The sequence below is a fragment of the Sebastes fasciatus genome, chromosome 8, assembly GCF_043250625.1.
Source record: "Sebastes fasciatus isolate fSebFas1 chromosome 8, fSebFas1.pri, whole genome shotgun sequence".
Classification (NCBI taxonomy): Eukaryota; Metazoa; Chordata; class Actinopteri; order Perciformes; family Sebastidae; genus Sebastes; species Sebastes fasciatus.
In genome coordinates this window covers 13,908,509-13,925,841 of record NC_133802.1, presented here as the reverse complement: position 1 = coordinate 13,925,841, position 17,333 = coordinate 13,908,509, and the positions used below count along the sequence as shown (strand labels likewise).

Sequence of the window (17,333 nt, the reverse complement as noted above, 5' to 3'; positions counted from 1 at the left end):
GCAGGCCTTAGTCATGTGATGATTACGCCCTTGCTTCAGTAAGATTGCCACCTTTTAAAGCTCTGAATCTGTATAGGGCCGAGCAGCAGCTTCTTCTGTCCTGTGAAACTATGATGTTAACTTCAGTTTAGCTGCAAAGGTTGAGACCGAGAATGTAATGAATTTGGGGTCGACTCTTCAGATATCCTAAACCTAGCTTTAAATGTCAGAAGTGACAGCCTTAAGTCGGATAATATGTTACAGTATTCAGTAATTCTAAATAATGCAGCTTTTGAATGTATAAAATGTGTAATAGATCAGGGTAAAAAATTATGAGATAGGCCTACTAAATCCAAATTATGACATAAGTCAATTTTGACTTAAGTCTCGATTTGATGTCATAATTTTTTACTTAACGTGTCATAATTTAGCAGCCAAGAAATATGACAAAAAACATAGGTTAGGCTATTAAATAAAATAAAAAAAAAGTTTTAAAACAGCTCTGACTAATAACACCATTTTCTCAGGGATTTTATGATCAATAATTGTGATCAATAATTATTTTACAATTTAATCAAATAAAAGAACTCTGAGCTGTGTAACTCAGTCTGATGTTACTTCTAACATGAACACTGGTAAGATGACGGATGAGCAGACGAAAGAGACTTTGGATACCGGTGTTACACCGAAATCTGTGACCGCAGAGAGCCAGCAACACATGAGGTCACAATTTCTGATGGCCGTCATCAGAAATGATGACCCCACTGTACCTGTATAATAAATGAGGCAAATATGTGACAGAAAACACACAAAACTAAATTGTTAAAAAAACTAAATTTATTTTAATATTTTTTGTATTTAAAGATATAGTCACAAAACTGTAAAAGAAAGTAAAGATATGTACTGTGGGGTCACATTGTCTGACGACAGCCATCAAAAATGGTGACCTTATGTGTTGCTGGCTCGCTGCAGTCACAGATTTCGGTGTAACACCGGAAAAAATATTGAGCCTAACAAACATGACGGTGCAGAGAAAAAGCTTTACTGCAAAAAACAGAGAGCAATGGTGTACTGTATACAGTACAAGACTGTCATAATATGAGATATATGAAATATTCAGAACAGAGAAAATCGCTGAAGCAAGATGCAGTCAATTTCCTGTCGCACACAGCGTCTCAGATTGAGGTTCATTCAAAAGCAGCTAAAGAACCAAACTGTCAGCAAACTGCCACTAGATGTCAATGTAAGTCTAAAATAATCAGCCGTGAGAGTGAAATTGTTCCTCGGGGATTGTGTTAAGCCTGGTGCACACATACGTCAGGAGCGCGTGGCGGCTGCGTGATCCACGCGTCTGGTATTCACACCAGCTGCGTGTCGGCTGTGATGTCTATCTGTAGAATATGTTATGGAGAAGAAAAAAAGTAAAGACTTATTTTTAAATCAACACTTCCTGCTTTCATTTAAAAATAAAAGCCCTCAAGCGTTTTTTCTGTGGACAGAATCCCTGCATTTGTTAACACGAGGCTTTTATTCTGAAATAGGTGCCGGACAGTGTTCTAGAACATGCTGTGACTTGGAGAGTTCCATGAATGAATATAGTACGGAGTTTTAATTGTGGATTATTACTATTATTTACAAATTACCACACGTTTCTGAACCTTTCTCTGTCTAAAATAAATATAAATCACATTTATCATGAAGTTAAATGGCCATTAAAAGGCAAACTCTATGTAGAAAGAAAGGGCTGACAGCAACAGCCGACACGCAGCTGGTGTGAACACCAGACGCGTGTATCACGCAGCCACCATGCGCTCCCGACGTTGTATGTGTGTCCCAGGCTTTAAGGTTGTCCATGCTGCTTTTCATAAATGTTCTGTGGCTTCTTCTTCTTTTTCTTCTTCGTTGGTGTTTTGGCAAACAACTTTATAGTGCATTACCGCCACCTACTGGTATAAATGGAGTGTGGATTAGGATTCGCACTACTCACTATAAAGAAAGAAAGAAAGAATACTTTACTTACTTTACATTTCCAAATTAAATAAACCGTGGATTTGGAAGCTACCTGCAGGCCTTAGTCATGTGATGATTACGCCCTTGCTTCAGTAAGATTGTCACCTTTTGAAGCTCTTAATCTGTATAGGGCCGAGCAGCAGCTTCTTCTGTCCTGTGAAACTATGATGTTAACTTCAGTTTAGCTGCAAAGGTTGAGACCGAGAATGTAATGAATTTGGGGTCGACTCTTCAGATATCCTAAACCTAGCTTTAAATGTCAGAAGTGACAGCCTTAAGTCGGATAATATGTTACAGTATTCAGTAATTCTAAATAATGCAGCTTTTGAATGTATAAAATGTGTAATAGATCAGGGTAAAAAATTATGAGATGGGCCTACTAAATCCAAATTATGACATAAGTCAATTTTGACTTAAGTCTCGATTTGATGTCATAATTTTTTACTTAACGTGTCATAATTTAGCAGCCAAGAAATATGACAAAAAACATAGGTTAGGCTATTAAATAAAATAAAAAAAAAGTTTTAAAACAGCTCTGACTAATAACACCATTTTCTCAGGGATTTTATGATCAATAATTGTGATCAATAATTATTTTACAATTTAATCAAATAAAAGAACTCTGAGCTGTGTAACTCAGTCTGATGTTACTTCTAACATGAACACTGGTAAGATGACGGATGAGCAGACGAAAGAGACTTTGGATACCGGTGTTACACCGAAATCTGTGACCGCAGAGAGCCAGCAACACATGAGGTCACAATTTCTGATGGCCGTCATCAGAAATGATGACCCCACTGTACCTGTATAATAAATGAGGCAAATATGTGACAGAAAACACACAAAACTAAATTGTTAAAAAAACTAAATTTATTTTAATATTTTTTGTATTTAAAGATATAGTCACAAAACTGTAAAAGAAAGTAAAGATATGTACTGTGGGGTCACATTGTCTGACGACAGCCATCAAAAATGGTGACCTTATGTGTTGCTGGCTCGCTGCAGTCACAGATTTCGGTGTAACACCGGAAAAAATATTGAGCCTAACAAACATGACGGTGCAGAGAAAAAGCTTTACTGCAAAAAACAGAGAGCAATGGTGTACTGTATACAGTACAAGACTGTCATAATATGAGATATATGAAATATTCAGAACAGAGAAAATCGCTGAAGCAAAATGCAGTCAATTTCCTGTGGCACACAGCGTCTCAGATTGAGGTTCATTCAAAAGCAGCTAAAGAACCAAACTGTCAGCAAACTGCCACTAGATGTCAATGTAAGTCTAAAATAATCAGCCGTGAGAGTGAAATTGTTCCTCGGGGATTGTGTTAAGCCTGGTGCACACATACGTCAGGAGCGCGTGGCGGCTGCGTGATCCACGCGTCTGGTATTCACACCAGCTGCGTGTCGGCTGTGATGTCTATCTGTAGAATATGTTATGGAGAAGAAAAAAAGTAAAGACTTATTTTTAAATCAACACTTCCTGCTTTCATTTAAAAATAAAAGCCCTCAAGCGTTTTTTCTGTGGACAGAATCCCTGCATTTGTTAACACGAGGCTTTTATTCTGAAATAGGTGCCGGACAGTGTTCTAGAACATGCTGTGACTTGGAGAGTTCCATGAATGAATATAGTACGGAGTTTTAATTGTGGATTATTACTATTATTTACAAATTACCACACGTTTCTGAACCTTTCTCTGTCTAAAATAAATATAAATCACATTTATCATGAAGTTAAATGGCCATTAAAAGGCAAACTCTATGTAGAAAGAAAGGGCTGACAGCAGCAGCCGACACGCAGCTGGTGTGAACACCAGACGCGTGTATCACGCAGCCACCATGCGCTCCCGACGTTGTATGTGTGTCCCAGGCTTTAAGGTTGTCCATGCTGCTTTTCATAAATGTTCTGTGGCTTCTTCTTCTTTTTCTTCTTCGTTGGTGTTTTGGCAAACAACTTTATAGTGCATTACCGCCACCTACTGGTATAAATGGAGTGTGGATTAGGATTCGCACTACTCACTATAAAGAAAGAAAGAAAGAATACTTTACTTACTTTACATTTCCAAATTAAATAAACCGTGGATTTGGAAGCTACCTGCAGGCCTTAGTCATGTGATGATTACGCCCTTGCTTCAGTAAGATTGTCACCTTTTGAAGCTCTGAATCTGTATAGGGCCGAGCAGCAGCTTCTTCTGTCCTGTGAAACTATGATGTTAACTTCAGTTTAGCTGCAAAGGTTGAGACCGAGAATGTAATGAATTTGGGGTCGACTCTTCAGATATCCTAAACCTAGCTTTAAATGTCAGAAGTGACAGCCTTAAGTCGGATAATATGTTACAGTATTCAGTAATTCTAAATAATGCAGCTTTTGAATGTATAAAATGTGTAATAGATCAGGGTAAAAAATTATGAGATGGGCCTACTAAATCCAAATTATGACATAAGTCAATTTTGACTTAAGTCTCGATTTGATGTCATAATTTTTTACTTAACGTGTCATAATTTAGCAGCCAAGAAATATGACAAAAAACATAGGTTAGGCTATTAAATAAAATAAAAAAAAAGTTTTAAAACAGCTCTGACTAATAACACCATTTTCTCAGGGATTTTATGATCAATAATTGTGATCAATAATTATTTTACAATTTAATCAAATAAAAGAACTCTGAGCTGTGTAACTCAGTCTGATGTTACTTCTAACATGAACACTGGTAAGATGACGGATGAGCAGACGAAAGAGACTTTGGATACCGGTGTTACACCGAAATCTGTGACCGCAGAGAGCCAGCAACACATGAGGTCACAATTTCTGATGGCCGTCATCAGAAATGATGACCCCACTGTACCTGTATAATAAATGAGGCAAATATGTGACAGAAAACACACAAAACTAAATTGTTAAAAAAACTAAATTTATTTTAATATTTTTTGTATTTAAAGATATAGTCACAAAACTGTAAAAGAAAGTAAAGATATGTACTGTGGGGTCACATTGTCTGACGACAGCCATCAAAAATGGTGACCTTATGTGTTGCTGGCTCGCTGCAGTCACAGATTTCGGTGTAACACCGGAAAAAATATTGAGCCTAACAAACATGACGGTGCAGAGAAAAAGCTTTACTGCAAAAAACAGAGAGCAATGGTGTACTGTATACAGTACAAGACTGTCATAATATGAGATATATGAAATATTCAGAACAGAGAAAATCGCTGAAGCAAAATGCAGTCAATTTCCTGTGGCACACAGCGTCTCAGATTGAGGTTCATTCGAAAGAACCAAACTGTCAGGAAGCTGCCACTAGATGTCATTGTAACTTACAATATAAGTCTATAATAATCAGCCTTGAGAGTGCAATTGTTCCTCAGGAATTGTGTTATAAGGCAGTGCAACCCCTGCCTGATCATGATTCACCTGTCATTTAAAGTTGCCTACAGATATAAGCAGAAATTACAGGCTAGGTGAAATCAATATTTAGTGTTTCTCACAGTAAAGGAAACTCAAAAAGCAAAACTGACTGAAATGGCATGATATGTGTACTTTGAATTACTCTTTGTAAGTAATTTCTGTGCGCTGGCGGACAGATACAGACACAAGAGTTTTTGATCTCACATGGAGTCTCTCCTGTCGTGAGCATGTTTCATCAACATTGCAGTGCAGAACAGCGTGTGCTCGTCAAAGGTTATGAGTTGCGGCTGTACAGCTATGTTGACTAAACACACGTGTTATGAGGCAGATACATTTTTGATTTACATTATTTTTGTATTTTGCTTTTCTTTTCCACAACAGTAATCTAAATGACTGTAATGCATTTCAGGTTTGCTTTAGATTACAGCCTGTAAATTACTGGATAATTATTTATACACACAGTATCAGTAAAATACTTATTGGCTACGACAAATGTTAGGGAATAAGGGGGTGTTTGTGCATTTTGTGTTTAAGAATGACGTAGAAATAAAAGTATTTTTTTTTTTTTATTTTCAGTACCTATTAAGTAATTGCAGGGTACAGTTATGTTTTTACTGAGTAACAGGGTACAATGGGGTAACAGCGTTGGTATAGAAATAAAATAAAATAATGATTTATTTTAAAATTATGATATTTAGTATTTACAAAAAAGGACATACTATAAAATACCTTATAGTTTTATAGGTTATGATTTTTTTAAATTATAATTAAATACTAATATATTATGGCTGTAAGAAACTGTTGCATTGTTCACACCTTTTTCACTGCAATTAGTGACAGTATATATTCAAGTTTATTATCAAATGCCCTTTTCATGACATAGCTGTTGTGAAAGAACCTGTTGTAATTACTCAATATATACCAGGTAAATAAAAATATCCTACAGTATACGTACAGAAGTATAACTTGTAGGCTGAAATCGTAAGCATTACTGCAATTTATAATAAACTGTATATTAATAACTATAGACATTGTTTTGTATCACATGTTGTGGCCTGTGCACAGTTTCTACAAAGCCTGTTTGTTTAGGAGGGCGTTGTGTTTGTGTGTGTTCTGCTGTGACGTGAGAAGGAGTCTCACTGAGACCCTTGAGTTGTCACCCCCTCCCTAATTTTAGACGACTTGTGCTTCCAGTCCGGCAGTCAGCAGGGACAGCACATGACTTTAAGCCTGTGTTGTCTTACAAAGCATTGGTCATGCTTGTCCACCCCCAAGCCCAGCTGAACCAATGAGATTAAAGTACCGCATGTGAGAGGGGTTGAATTAAGGATCAAAACACAGAAGAAATAGTGCTTCTGACAGTTTGTCAAAAGTGGTGTACTGGATTTAAAAAAAAAAAAAACAGAGACTTGGTTGAAGAGGAATTGTGAAGACAGAAGAACTAGGTGTTGTGTTTCAGGTAAATCTTCTGTGTATGTTTGTACCTGACATGTCCTGTCAAGGTTAGAGTAGCTATAAGCTACTTTGGTTCATGACCTTCCCCCACCTAGATGTTTGACTATTACATAGCTAAGCTGTTTGCCTTTCTCTTTGTGAAGACACTGCAGAAAGTGTTAATGAATGCACTTTATTTTACATAGTAATTAAGAATACAAGTATTTTGTTAAGGATTTTAGAGCAACTAAGCACGAAGCTGTCCATGATCTCAAATTTCTATGTTGCATTGCAGACATAGCCAGATCTGTTGGCAGAATGTAGAGAGTTATTTACAGGTCATGTCACGAATGTATTTGCTATGAGGTTTCATGTTACATTTATGAGGAGACACAGTACTAGGAAAAGGTGGAAGTGTAAGGTTACTGTGAAACATAATGTTTGTACACTATCGGCTCAACCTGAAAGCCCACACTCTCTGTTAAGAGTGACAATGTGCCTCTGCTCTGAACAGAGGAAATATTGATATACCAAACTTACCTGATGCTTGGACACTTTTGTTTTTAAGTTTGTGCCATTTGTTTTGCAAGGTAATTCATTTGTTGAAATTGTATGCTTTGTATAAATGATTTGATTCAAAATAGTATAATTTGCATGTAGTGTTCTGTAGTGCAATGGTTCCCAATGTTCCTTAAAGGACCCCTTTTTCTATCATTGAGTAAACTGACGACCCTTAACTAAGTTGTCATATTTTATGGATATTTCATATTCTATTAATGCATAACAGTAACAGTACAGAACAAGTGATAAACTGTGCAATCAACTCAAATAGTGAGCGCAATACCTGCAGGACGTTTGTGTAAAGCGAGCGATTAATTTTGAGGAGATAATTTCCTGTAAATATTGCATCAGAGATTTTCCTGTTATTTTTAGGAACTTTGAAATACAATTCTCAGTATTATGTATTTTTCTTTATTTTTAACAACCATATACTTATTGTTGGACAAATGCAGTGTTTTCTTCTCCCTGATGCTTGGCCGTTAGCTCTTCAGTTGTCTAATTTTTAAGTTTATATCTTAAATAATAATCCATACTTTGAAAATAACAATTTAATTTAGTTGTCTTCACAGAAATGAATGAAATGCTGAGATATAGGCCAATTGTATATTTAAAAAAAAAAGTTGTCTGACGCCCTTAAAATCAAGAAGTCCTCGCAACCCCCCCATCAAGCTTTGGCGACCCCTAGTGGGGGTCAGGACCCCCAGGTTGGGAACCAGTGCTGTAGAGGATGAATTCTAATAACTTTGGTGTTCCCCTGACTTTTCCTCTAGCGCCACTAGCAGGTCAACATTTTCACTTATTCAGTGAAAGGCTTGTATCTTTTCATCTACCTGATAGATTGGCACAACATTTTGAACAGACATTTATGGTTTACAGATGATGTATCCTGCAGACTGGTGATTCCTTGACTTTTCCTCTAGTGCCACTAGCAGGATGACATTCTTTGTTGTTACTGAAATGTCTCTACAATTATTGGATAGATTGCCATGAAATGTAGTGCAGGCATTTTCATTTGGCGGCAGGTAAAATTTCAAATTGTCTAATATTTAGTTTACCTGCGATACCTCTCCTAATACCTGCAAAAATGACATTCCCATCAGCCTCAGCTGTACTATGTGCTACTTAGTGCTAATTAGAAAATGTTAGCATGCTTATATGCTAAACTAAGGCGGAGAACATGCTCAATATTATACCTTCTTAACATGAACATGCTTCATTGTCATTCTGAGCTTGTTAGCATGCTGATGTTAACATTTAGCTCAAAGCATCACTGTGCCAAAATACAGTGTCACAGAGCTGCTAGTGTTCTAATGTGTTTCTCTTGTGTATTTTCCTAGATTTCTTTTGAAAATGCGGCTGCGGCCTAAATCAATTTAATCTCAAGAGTGACATTTGGACTTTGACTGATTGCCGCTCACCACATCTGGTCAAACATGGGTCGCTACCTCAACACCAACTTGTGTTCAAGTTCTGTGAACAAGACTTTGAGATCATACTGCAAAATTAGGTACCTAATGAGCCTTCTCAGAAAGTGCCCTCGTCTGGCCAAAGCACCTCTCAGCCTGGACCTCCACAGATATTCACTGCTGTCACCGCCTCCTCATACGTCCAGATTCACAAGAAAAGCTACTTTTAAAAATTTAAACCACAGCGATACAGGCTCTACCTCTGATCACTTCCTCAGACATATCACCAAAGAACTACAACATCTCCAGGTGGTGCGTTTTTACTCGTCCTCCAATAGAAATACATTCAAACCTGAAGCTCCAATTGGGATCTTTGAGGAGGCTCAGAACAGTTTTCTTTTTAGTTCACTGGGAGGACGCCTTGGTCAGTCATTTAATAGATTGTCCAGACACATTAACATTTATTTTAAGAGAAAGTATGTTGCACCTCTGGCTGAAAACGCCAGCTTTGTTGTCACAACTCCAGAATATCTTGGCAGGTCACAGAGGCGTAGTCACAGTCAACGGGTGGCCAGAGAGCGAAATATATCCGAGGGCAAAGACACAAAGCAGACCTTGAAGTACAAAGACAAACCGGAGAGCTCAGGAATAAGTCCTTCAACACAGGACAACTCTGGACTGCAACTCTTTCACATCAGCTCTTTGGCGACAACATTCGGAGAGAGCTACAGTTACGTTGCTGGTCACATTAACTCAGTCTTCTCTCGCGGTTTTGCAAAAGTTCAAATGCAGGAGGATTTGGAAACCATGTCGTCCACCAGAGGGAAAAGCAAGAAGCAGACGAAGAGAAAAATGCTTAACACTTATATCATAAAGTCTAAAGAAGCTGATGTGTCCCAAGTAAAATTGGGTGCCGATCAGGCAACAGTGGAACCTAACAATATCTCCAGCAGCTGGGAGGAGGGCTACCTCCACTTTGCAAGACACATCAATAAATACTTTGGTGCCAAGGTTACCGAAGAGGTTGACCAAGATCCGAATAAGAGAGAACAACTCCCTGTGGGAAAGAACAGCCACTTTTCAACACAGTCTAGCTCACAAACTCAAGGTCCCATGTCCCAACTGAAGCAAGACAAACCTATCACCCATGGAACTGGAGGTCTTTTCCACAGCAGCCGTAATACGACTGACTTTGGGGAGAACCATTTCCAAATGGTGGGTCACATCAATCAGTATTTCAAGGGTCAAAGTGATTTGGATGAGGACATAGATGAAAATCTCCTATCAGAGATAGACCCTGGATCTGCTACCTCTGATAAACCGAAGCCTGCATCCTTTATGGACTACCTTCGCTACCCCACAAGCGCCATCCCTGACTTGCTGGGTGCTTATCTAAACCTGGGCCCCTTGACCCAGACTGGTAAGCCAAAACCTGCCATGACTTCACCAGAGGCAATGCTGAAGAAAAAGGTGAGTTGAGGGTTACATGTTCAGTGCTAATAAGCTGATCAAGAATATGAGAAACTGAAAATAAAAAAAGAAAGTGATTGTTAGTCTAGAAAGCTACACAGTGTGTCCCTTATAGCATAAACGGATATGTCTCATCATGCCTAATCTCATTCTTTAAGGTTGTACAGTCTTGCTGTTCAAAATGTAATTTTAATTTTAACTAGTGCGCAGATCCCCTACAGGTTACAATTTTTTTTTTTAAATGTTTACTCTTAATGTCTGGTTGTATGTTCTCAGCTTGTCTGGAGTCGGAGGGAGGCAGAGGAAATGACACGGCGGCTGATTAGTACTCTGTCACAGGCTTCGTCCCCAGAAGCTCTGACTGCCTGCGTGGAGGCACTCAATGAACACCTCATCCATTACCCATCATGCAAAGCTATAATGTGGCAGGTCTGTTGGACGTGAAACAATCACACTTACAAGCGTTTAAAGGACCAGTGTGTAACAATTAGGGGTATTTATTGGCAGAAATGGAATATAATATTAATAAGTGTTTTCTTTAGTGTATAATCACCTGATAACAAGAATCGTTTTCGTTACCTTAGAAGGAGCTGTTTATATCTACATAGGGAGCAGTTCCTCTCCACGGAGTCTGCCATGTTGCACGGCCATGTTTCTACTGTAGCCCAGAAGGGACAAACCAAACTCTTCCTGCTTGGGCCGGAGTCCATAACGTTACTTGCTCCCATCGCCGCCGCCTCTTTCTCTCTCTTGCTTCACCACTCACTTCCCACGTACACCCACACAATCTACGCAGTAGCTCTGCTCCAAATGACTCTAGAGAGGGCCATTTGCGTTTTCGCGTCACGGGAGAGGCTTCAGTTGGTTGCAATCTCCTCACTTTACTGCTAGATACTGCCAGATCCTACACACTGGACCTTTAACAAACCTGATGTGACCTCAGTAAATTCTTAAAGATGTTTCCGTTTCCAGGAGAAAACTGCAGTCACGTTGTTAAGAAAGCGACGAACCTGCAGAGATAACCAGGTGCTTCAGAGCGCCTTAAGAGAGAGCTTGGCTCAGATCGGCTACGTGGATCCAGTCAAAGGTCGTGGCATTAGAGTGCTCTCAATTGATGGTGGTGGCACAAGGTAACTGTAAGAAGATTGATCATTAATGAATGATGGCACTTCAACAATGCAGAGTGCATGAACTGCACTAGAGCGGCAACTCGTGATTATTACTTATTATAATTACTTACTAATACTATGCTATTACTTATTATTACTATCAATTAATCTCTAATTTATTTTCTCGACAATCGATTCGTTTTTTTGTATATAAAACGTCAGCAAATAGTAAAAAATGTCTATTAAGTCTTCAAATTATCTGACCAACAGTGCAAAACACAGAGATATTTAGTTTACTATCATATAGGAGAAAGAAAAGTAGCAATACCTCACATTTAAAAAGCTGGAAAGAGGGAATATTTGACATTTTTGCTTGAAAAATGACTCAAACGATCAATCGATTGTCAGAATAGTGTCCGGTTGATTTTCTGTCTATCGACTAATTGTTTCAACTCAACTCAGAACCCTGTTCACACGGTCTCTGTTCTGTGCTTTGCATACAAATACTTATTCAACTCATCATAATATGTTTATTCTTCATTTAATATTCATTATGTTCGATATTTTGTCTTTGCCTTTTCCAGAGGTGTGGTGCCTTTGCAGGTATTAAAGCTACTGGAAGCTGAGACAGGCAGGAAAATCCACCAGCTGTTTGACTACATCTGTGGAGTGAGCACAGGTGACAAACAACAGAACTAAGAGTTACTAAACATATACTGTACATATGTATTTCTGAAAACATCTCGATGCTTCTCAGTCTGAATCTGTCAGTCTCTACATGTGTTTATTAAAGGTGCCGTTCTAGCCTTCATGCTGGGTCTGGCCCATTTTTCTCTGGAGGAGTGTGCTGACATGTATCAACGTTTTGGCTCAGAAGTGTTTCGGCAGAACCCGCTGGTTGGCACCGTGAAGATGGGCTGGAATCACTCTTACTACAACACTGAGACCTGGGAGACAATACTACGGTATTCACAGTATATAGTCCAACACTATACAAGTACTCCAGTGAATGTAGTTAATTCTCAACATGTGAAAGGGGACCTATTATATAGGAGCTCAAACAGAGTGTTTCATATAGAGGGTGAAAAGAGTTGCTTTAGCACAGCCGGTATTAGAAAATTAAAGCATTTATTTTTTATGTTTCTAGTAGAAATCCAATATACAAATATGCACCTGGAAATAAGCATAATAGGGTCCTCTTTAATAAAACAGAAATACAATTTAATTTCTGTTTTCATCCTATTTAGAGAAAAGATGGGAAATAGAGTACTTATCAAAACAGCCGGAGATGAGTTAAGTCCCAAGGTAAGAACATTGCAATCACTGTGGTAGTTGATTTTATGAAATTTTACAAAATCACCATCAGGCTCAGGGCACTGATAAAATAATGTTGGACTGATGCTGTGGAATACAGAATACATATAGCAGCGTCTTTGTGTTTAAAGCTTTAAAATAGTAGTTTGCATTGTAGTTTTGAAGCATTTCACAGAGGGTATTTTTGGTATCTGCTCAGGTTTCAGCAGTCAGCGCAGTGGTAAACTGGGGCACCAGCCCAAAGGCCTTCGTCTTCCGCAACTACAACCACAAACCAGGCTCTCTCAGCCGCTACGCAGGAGGCTCAGTCTGCCAGATGTGGCAGGCCGTGCGAGCATCATCAGCTGCCCCGGGATACTTCAAGGAGTTCCCCTTACAAAGTGACATTCACCAGGTAGGAAACTCAAAATGATGCTACTAAAGACAGGGAAGAAAATGATTCATAAGGGCCTGTGCGAAAAATAATTTAAGTGGGGAGCAGGGCTGAACCTTATGTGTCACTTCATAAAAAACACAAGGCCCTCCCTAGCATCAGTACATTTTTCTTTGGCCCTTCCCATTAACTAAGAGAGAAAAAAATATAATTGTTAAGAAAATAGGCTTTCAGGCCCTGTTTGCCCATAATAGCTTAAGAGAAAGGTGGTGTAACCCAATTATAAGTTAATGGTACAATGATTTCCAAACAGCCACCCATTATTGAAATTATGAGAGGATTGTCATCATGGCCAAACACACCTTTATGACCTTCATGAGCTCAAAAACCATGTTTTTGATGTAACGTAAAAGAAAACAGGTAAGATCAGGGATGAGAATAAGTTTAAAGACCCTTGCCTGCTCTCCCTAAAAAATATATTTCTGCCCCCTCCCCACCACCTTATAATTTGTATACAGTATTACAATAGTGCAGTTATTAATGAAGCTGTTGAGTTACATTTTCTATATACAAGCTTTAAAGGGACTCAATGTAAGAATCAGAAATTGCTTGTAAACAGTGACACCTGTGGCCGTTAAGTCAACGACAGTCAGCGCCCTGTTGCTCGCGCTTGTGCTCGCACACCTGACTGAACGTGATCGACAGGCATCATGTTGATTAATGTTAGCAACATTAAACAGCTAAAACCACAAAATCACTATATATTTCACATGCTTGCCAGTAATGTTAGCTTACCAAACGAAGGTCCCTCCATGAATCGAAGGCCCGGCCGATGTTGATCCTAGTGTTAACTATTCCTGCTTCAGCCTCCTGACCGTGGTCAGAAGGCACAGGGGAGACAAAGTCGATAAATCGCTCTGGAATTAACCCCCGTCACTCCGCAGCAGGGAAACAACACACGGGAAACCTCTTTTGGTCTTGAGGAGCTGTAGCATTTATTTCTGCACAAACTACAACTTCCGCTGTATATTCACTCGATATTGTCAAGGCTAAACTAACTCTCTTCTGCTCCGCTGCTCGCTCGTTTTCTCACACACTCGCCGCTGCTCTCTCTCTCTTGCTTCACCACTCACTTCCCACATGAACACACTTTTCGCACTGGCTCTGCTATTCTCCCACAACACTAGTTTTCCCCCCCGACGTCGGTCACATTCCTGGGCTTCACTAGATGTAACTTTGCGTTTTTTGTGTTTCTTGTGTAGTCTGAGTTGTGGCGGAAGCTGGTCATTTGTTTGCGTTAGCGGACTCCATTTCTAACCAATCGTTGGCTATCGATAGCTATCCCTGTAGCTGCGCTGAAGAGAGAAGGCAAACGCGAGCGCACATGACGTCACGTCCGCTGGGACACCGGCCGAAGTTCTTCACATAAAAAAGCAGTCTACAGGCTAATAGAGGAAACACAGAAGGTCGTGAAAAGTCAAATTCTAGGTTAGGTTACAACCTATTCACACATTTGCAATAAAAAATGATTTATATGAGTAAAAAGTTACATACAGTCCCTTTAAGTTAAATACATAGAATCAGGATGTTGAAAGGGCTCCGTGTTTTGGCTCACACACATGGCTTTGAGTGGGTTAGAATTGAACAAAATAATTATCCTCTACACTTTTTGTTTCTGTGTCTTTGTAGGATGGAGGAATTATCCTGAACAATCCCTGTGCCTTGGCTGTCCATGAGAGCCGTCTATTGTGGCCCAACCAGCACTTCCAGTGTGTGCTGTCCCTTGGCACCGGTCGCTATGACAATGCCAAGAAGGGACCTGCCACTTCTACCAGCCTGAGGGCCAAAATCAGCAACCTGATCTGCAGTGCTACTGACACTGAAGGGGTCCACACCCTTTTGGACGATCTGCTGGCTCCAGACATCTACTTCCGATTCAACCCCATGCTGAGTGCTGTGGTGTCCCTGGATGAGAGCCGGCCACGGGCCATGGCCCAGCTGCAGAGAGACACCCAGAACTACCTGGAGAGAAACCGGCCTAAACTGGCCCGGCTCTGTTTGGTGCTCGGGGCGGAGCGCTCAGCTGCTTGCAGAACTAAGGACTGGATGAGTGAGCGGGCCTGGGAGATGAAGCAGAGATGGGTGTGAGTAGGTAGGCTACAGTGGGTATGTCTACATGAAGACCCCATAGGCTACCCCATGCACAGACGCACACCTATACAGGCTGTGGACAAAACAACAGAAACACCTTAAAATAGGCCTACAACAACCACCCTGATGTACTGATGCACCTTGGTTTGTTGGAAATGTGTCCTCTTTAGCTATGCTAGCGCCGTGGCTCTATGGATGGCAATGTCAGTCTGTCAGTTTGTCCACCACTTTGGTCCAGACTGATTTATCTCAACAACTATTGGATAGATTGTCATTCAATTTTATACAAACATAAATGGTCTCTAGAAGATAAAACCCATTGACTTTGGTGATCGCCTGGTGATTTCATTTAGCGCAACCATGAGGGGATTTGGAGTGAAATATCTCGTCAACTGTTGAATGGATTGCCCTAAAAGACCTCAGAATGAATTGCATTCACTTTAGTGATCCCTTCAGGTCAAAATGTGTATTTGAGTTAGCATTTTAGCACTTCCGGTTCCCTCATCTGGAAGTAAATGGTTTTTTTGAATGGCTTTTTAGTTAGATGCCTGAAATAAGGTCTGTGGTTAACACAAACTTAAGAGATACAACTTCGTTAAATTTGTCAGTAAATATCCCACTCGTGAATTTTGAAGCCTTTATGTGTTTTAAAAAAGGCGGTTGCTAACAAGTGGCTAATCATGCGACCGTGGAGTAGTTAGTTTATAGCCTCACGTTAGCTTTTTACTTCTGACGATTGCATTTACACTTCAAAAATCCTAGTGGTGTTGCTAATTTGTGAAGATTATCTTGCTAAACAAAACTTGTAACTATCATAAACATGTGTTTTCCAAACCCAATGGAAAAATCCCAATGGCTTTTTGTAGAGGGAACCCAGGGTGATGATAACTTCCTGGTTGGCCTAAAAAATACGTCATCCCTGGAGCACTGATACTACCTTCAAAACTAATGACATTCCCATCAGCCTCTTTGTTGTTGTATTTTAAGTTTAGTACTCATTAACAAATGTTATTTTGCTAACACGCTAAACTAAGATGGTGAATATTATGCCTGCTAAACATAAGCATGTTAGCAATGCTATTGTGAGCAGGTTAGCATCCCGCTGCTTAGCACTTAGCTCAAAGTAAGGTACAGTCTAACAGAGCCGCTAGTGTGAATTTTATGGCGTGTGTCTACACATTTCATGTGTAAATGAGACCAGAGCCATGTTTTTATGCCTCAAGCCTATTTTGTTCTGATTTACACGCTACAGCGATTGTGTGTTGGGCTCTGAGCACTGCCTAAACTGTTCTACAGTCAATAGGCCTACTGTTCCTGAAAACATCCTGTGTAGACAGTGAAGCTGCTGGTCTGCTAATGTATTGCTTTCACTACGCAGGCTGTGTAGACACATCAGGCTGTAGTTTGTAGTCTTATTAATCAAATATCTTGTTAAGGGTCTGTGTGACTACAGCTCTCTTTATTTATTACAATTTTCTGTCTTTGGCATCTGTTGTTGTGAAACTTGCCCCCCTGAAACTGACAGATAGTTGCTGCTAAGCTTCATCAAATTCATCAAGGTTAATATATTATACGGTGTTTCTGCTGTTTTGTCCACCTCCTGTTATACATGTACTGTATACCAAATCAATATGATGTTGTCAACATGCCTCAATTACATAATAGCATTTTGTTTTGATGACTTCTTGACATAGATGCACAGAACATTCATGAAATAAGCACTTTCAGGCACTTTATTAATAAAAGCATTGTGCACATGTGACCAGATTCACTATCAGATTATTAATGTTGCACTTCTCTGTGTTGTTGAATGTAATAATAAGCTATAAATCATACTTTCATGTGACATTACAGCTGATGTAGTATATTATTGTGCTATTGGGCATTGTATGAGTATTTGTTTTGAATAAATTCATATTTATGAAGACTCTTTTGTCATTGTCATTAAAACTTTGATATGTAGGCTATTGTCTCATTACCATTAAAACCACCACTATTTTTTTATATACCCAATAAATAAATCACAAGTGATGTAAGTCTTTATCAATGAAGTAAAAGCCATCCAGTCACTTGAATGCGACGGGTTAAATCCCCCCCATGTGTGTGGAAGCTGTGCCCTC

General features: G+C 39.4%; 1 protein-coding gene across 1 annotated transcript; it reads left to right on the top strand.

Annotated features, from left to right (window-relative positions):
• The first annotated feature begins 6,711 nt into the window (after positions 1–6,711).
• On the top strand, positions 6,712–17,140 carry LOC141772540 (calcium-independent phospholipase A2-gamma-like). The gene is made up of 9 exons (XM_074643621.1): positions 6,712–6,854; positions 8,728–10,266; positions 10,543–10,695; positions 11,239–11,396; positions 11,960–12,054; positions 12,169–12,340; positions 12,623–12,680; positions 12,889–13,083; positions 14,752–17,140. Exons 2-9 carry the CDS (start codon positions 8,824–8,826, stop codon positions 15,208–15,210), a joined length of 2,733 nt encoding a protein of 910 aa, XP_074499722.1. The 5' UTR covers positions 6,712–6,854; positions 8,728–8,823; the 3' UTR covers positions 15,211–17,140.
• The last annotated feature ends 193 nt before the right edge of the window (positions 17,141–17,333 follow it).

What these genes read in the sequence shown, in the direction of transcription:
- LOC141772540 (XM_074643621.1), top strand. Translation starts at nt 8,824, where the DNA reads ATGGGTCGCTACCTCAACACCAACTTGTGTTCAAGTTCTGTGAACAAG. An exon ending in ATTGATGGTGGTGGCACAAG is followed by an intron (nt 11,397 to 11,959) that starts GTAACTGTAAGA and finishes TGCCTTTTCCAG; the next exon opens with AGGTGTGGTGCCTTTGCAGG. An exon ending in CATCTGTGGAGTGAGCACAG is followed by an intron (nt 12,055 to 12,168) that starts GTGACAAACAAC and finishes TGTTTATTAAAG; the next exon opens with GTGCCGTTCTAGCCTTCATG.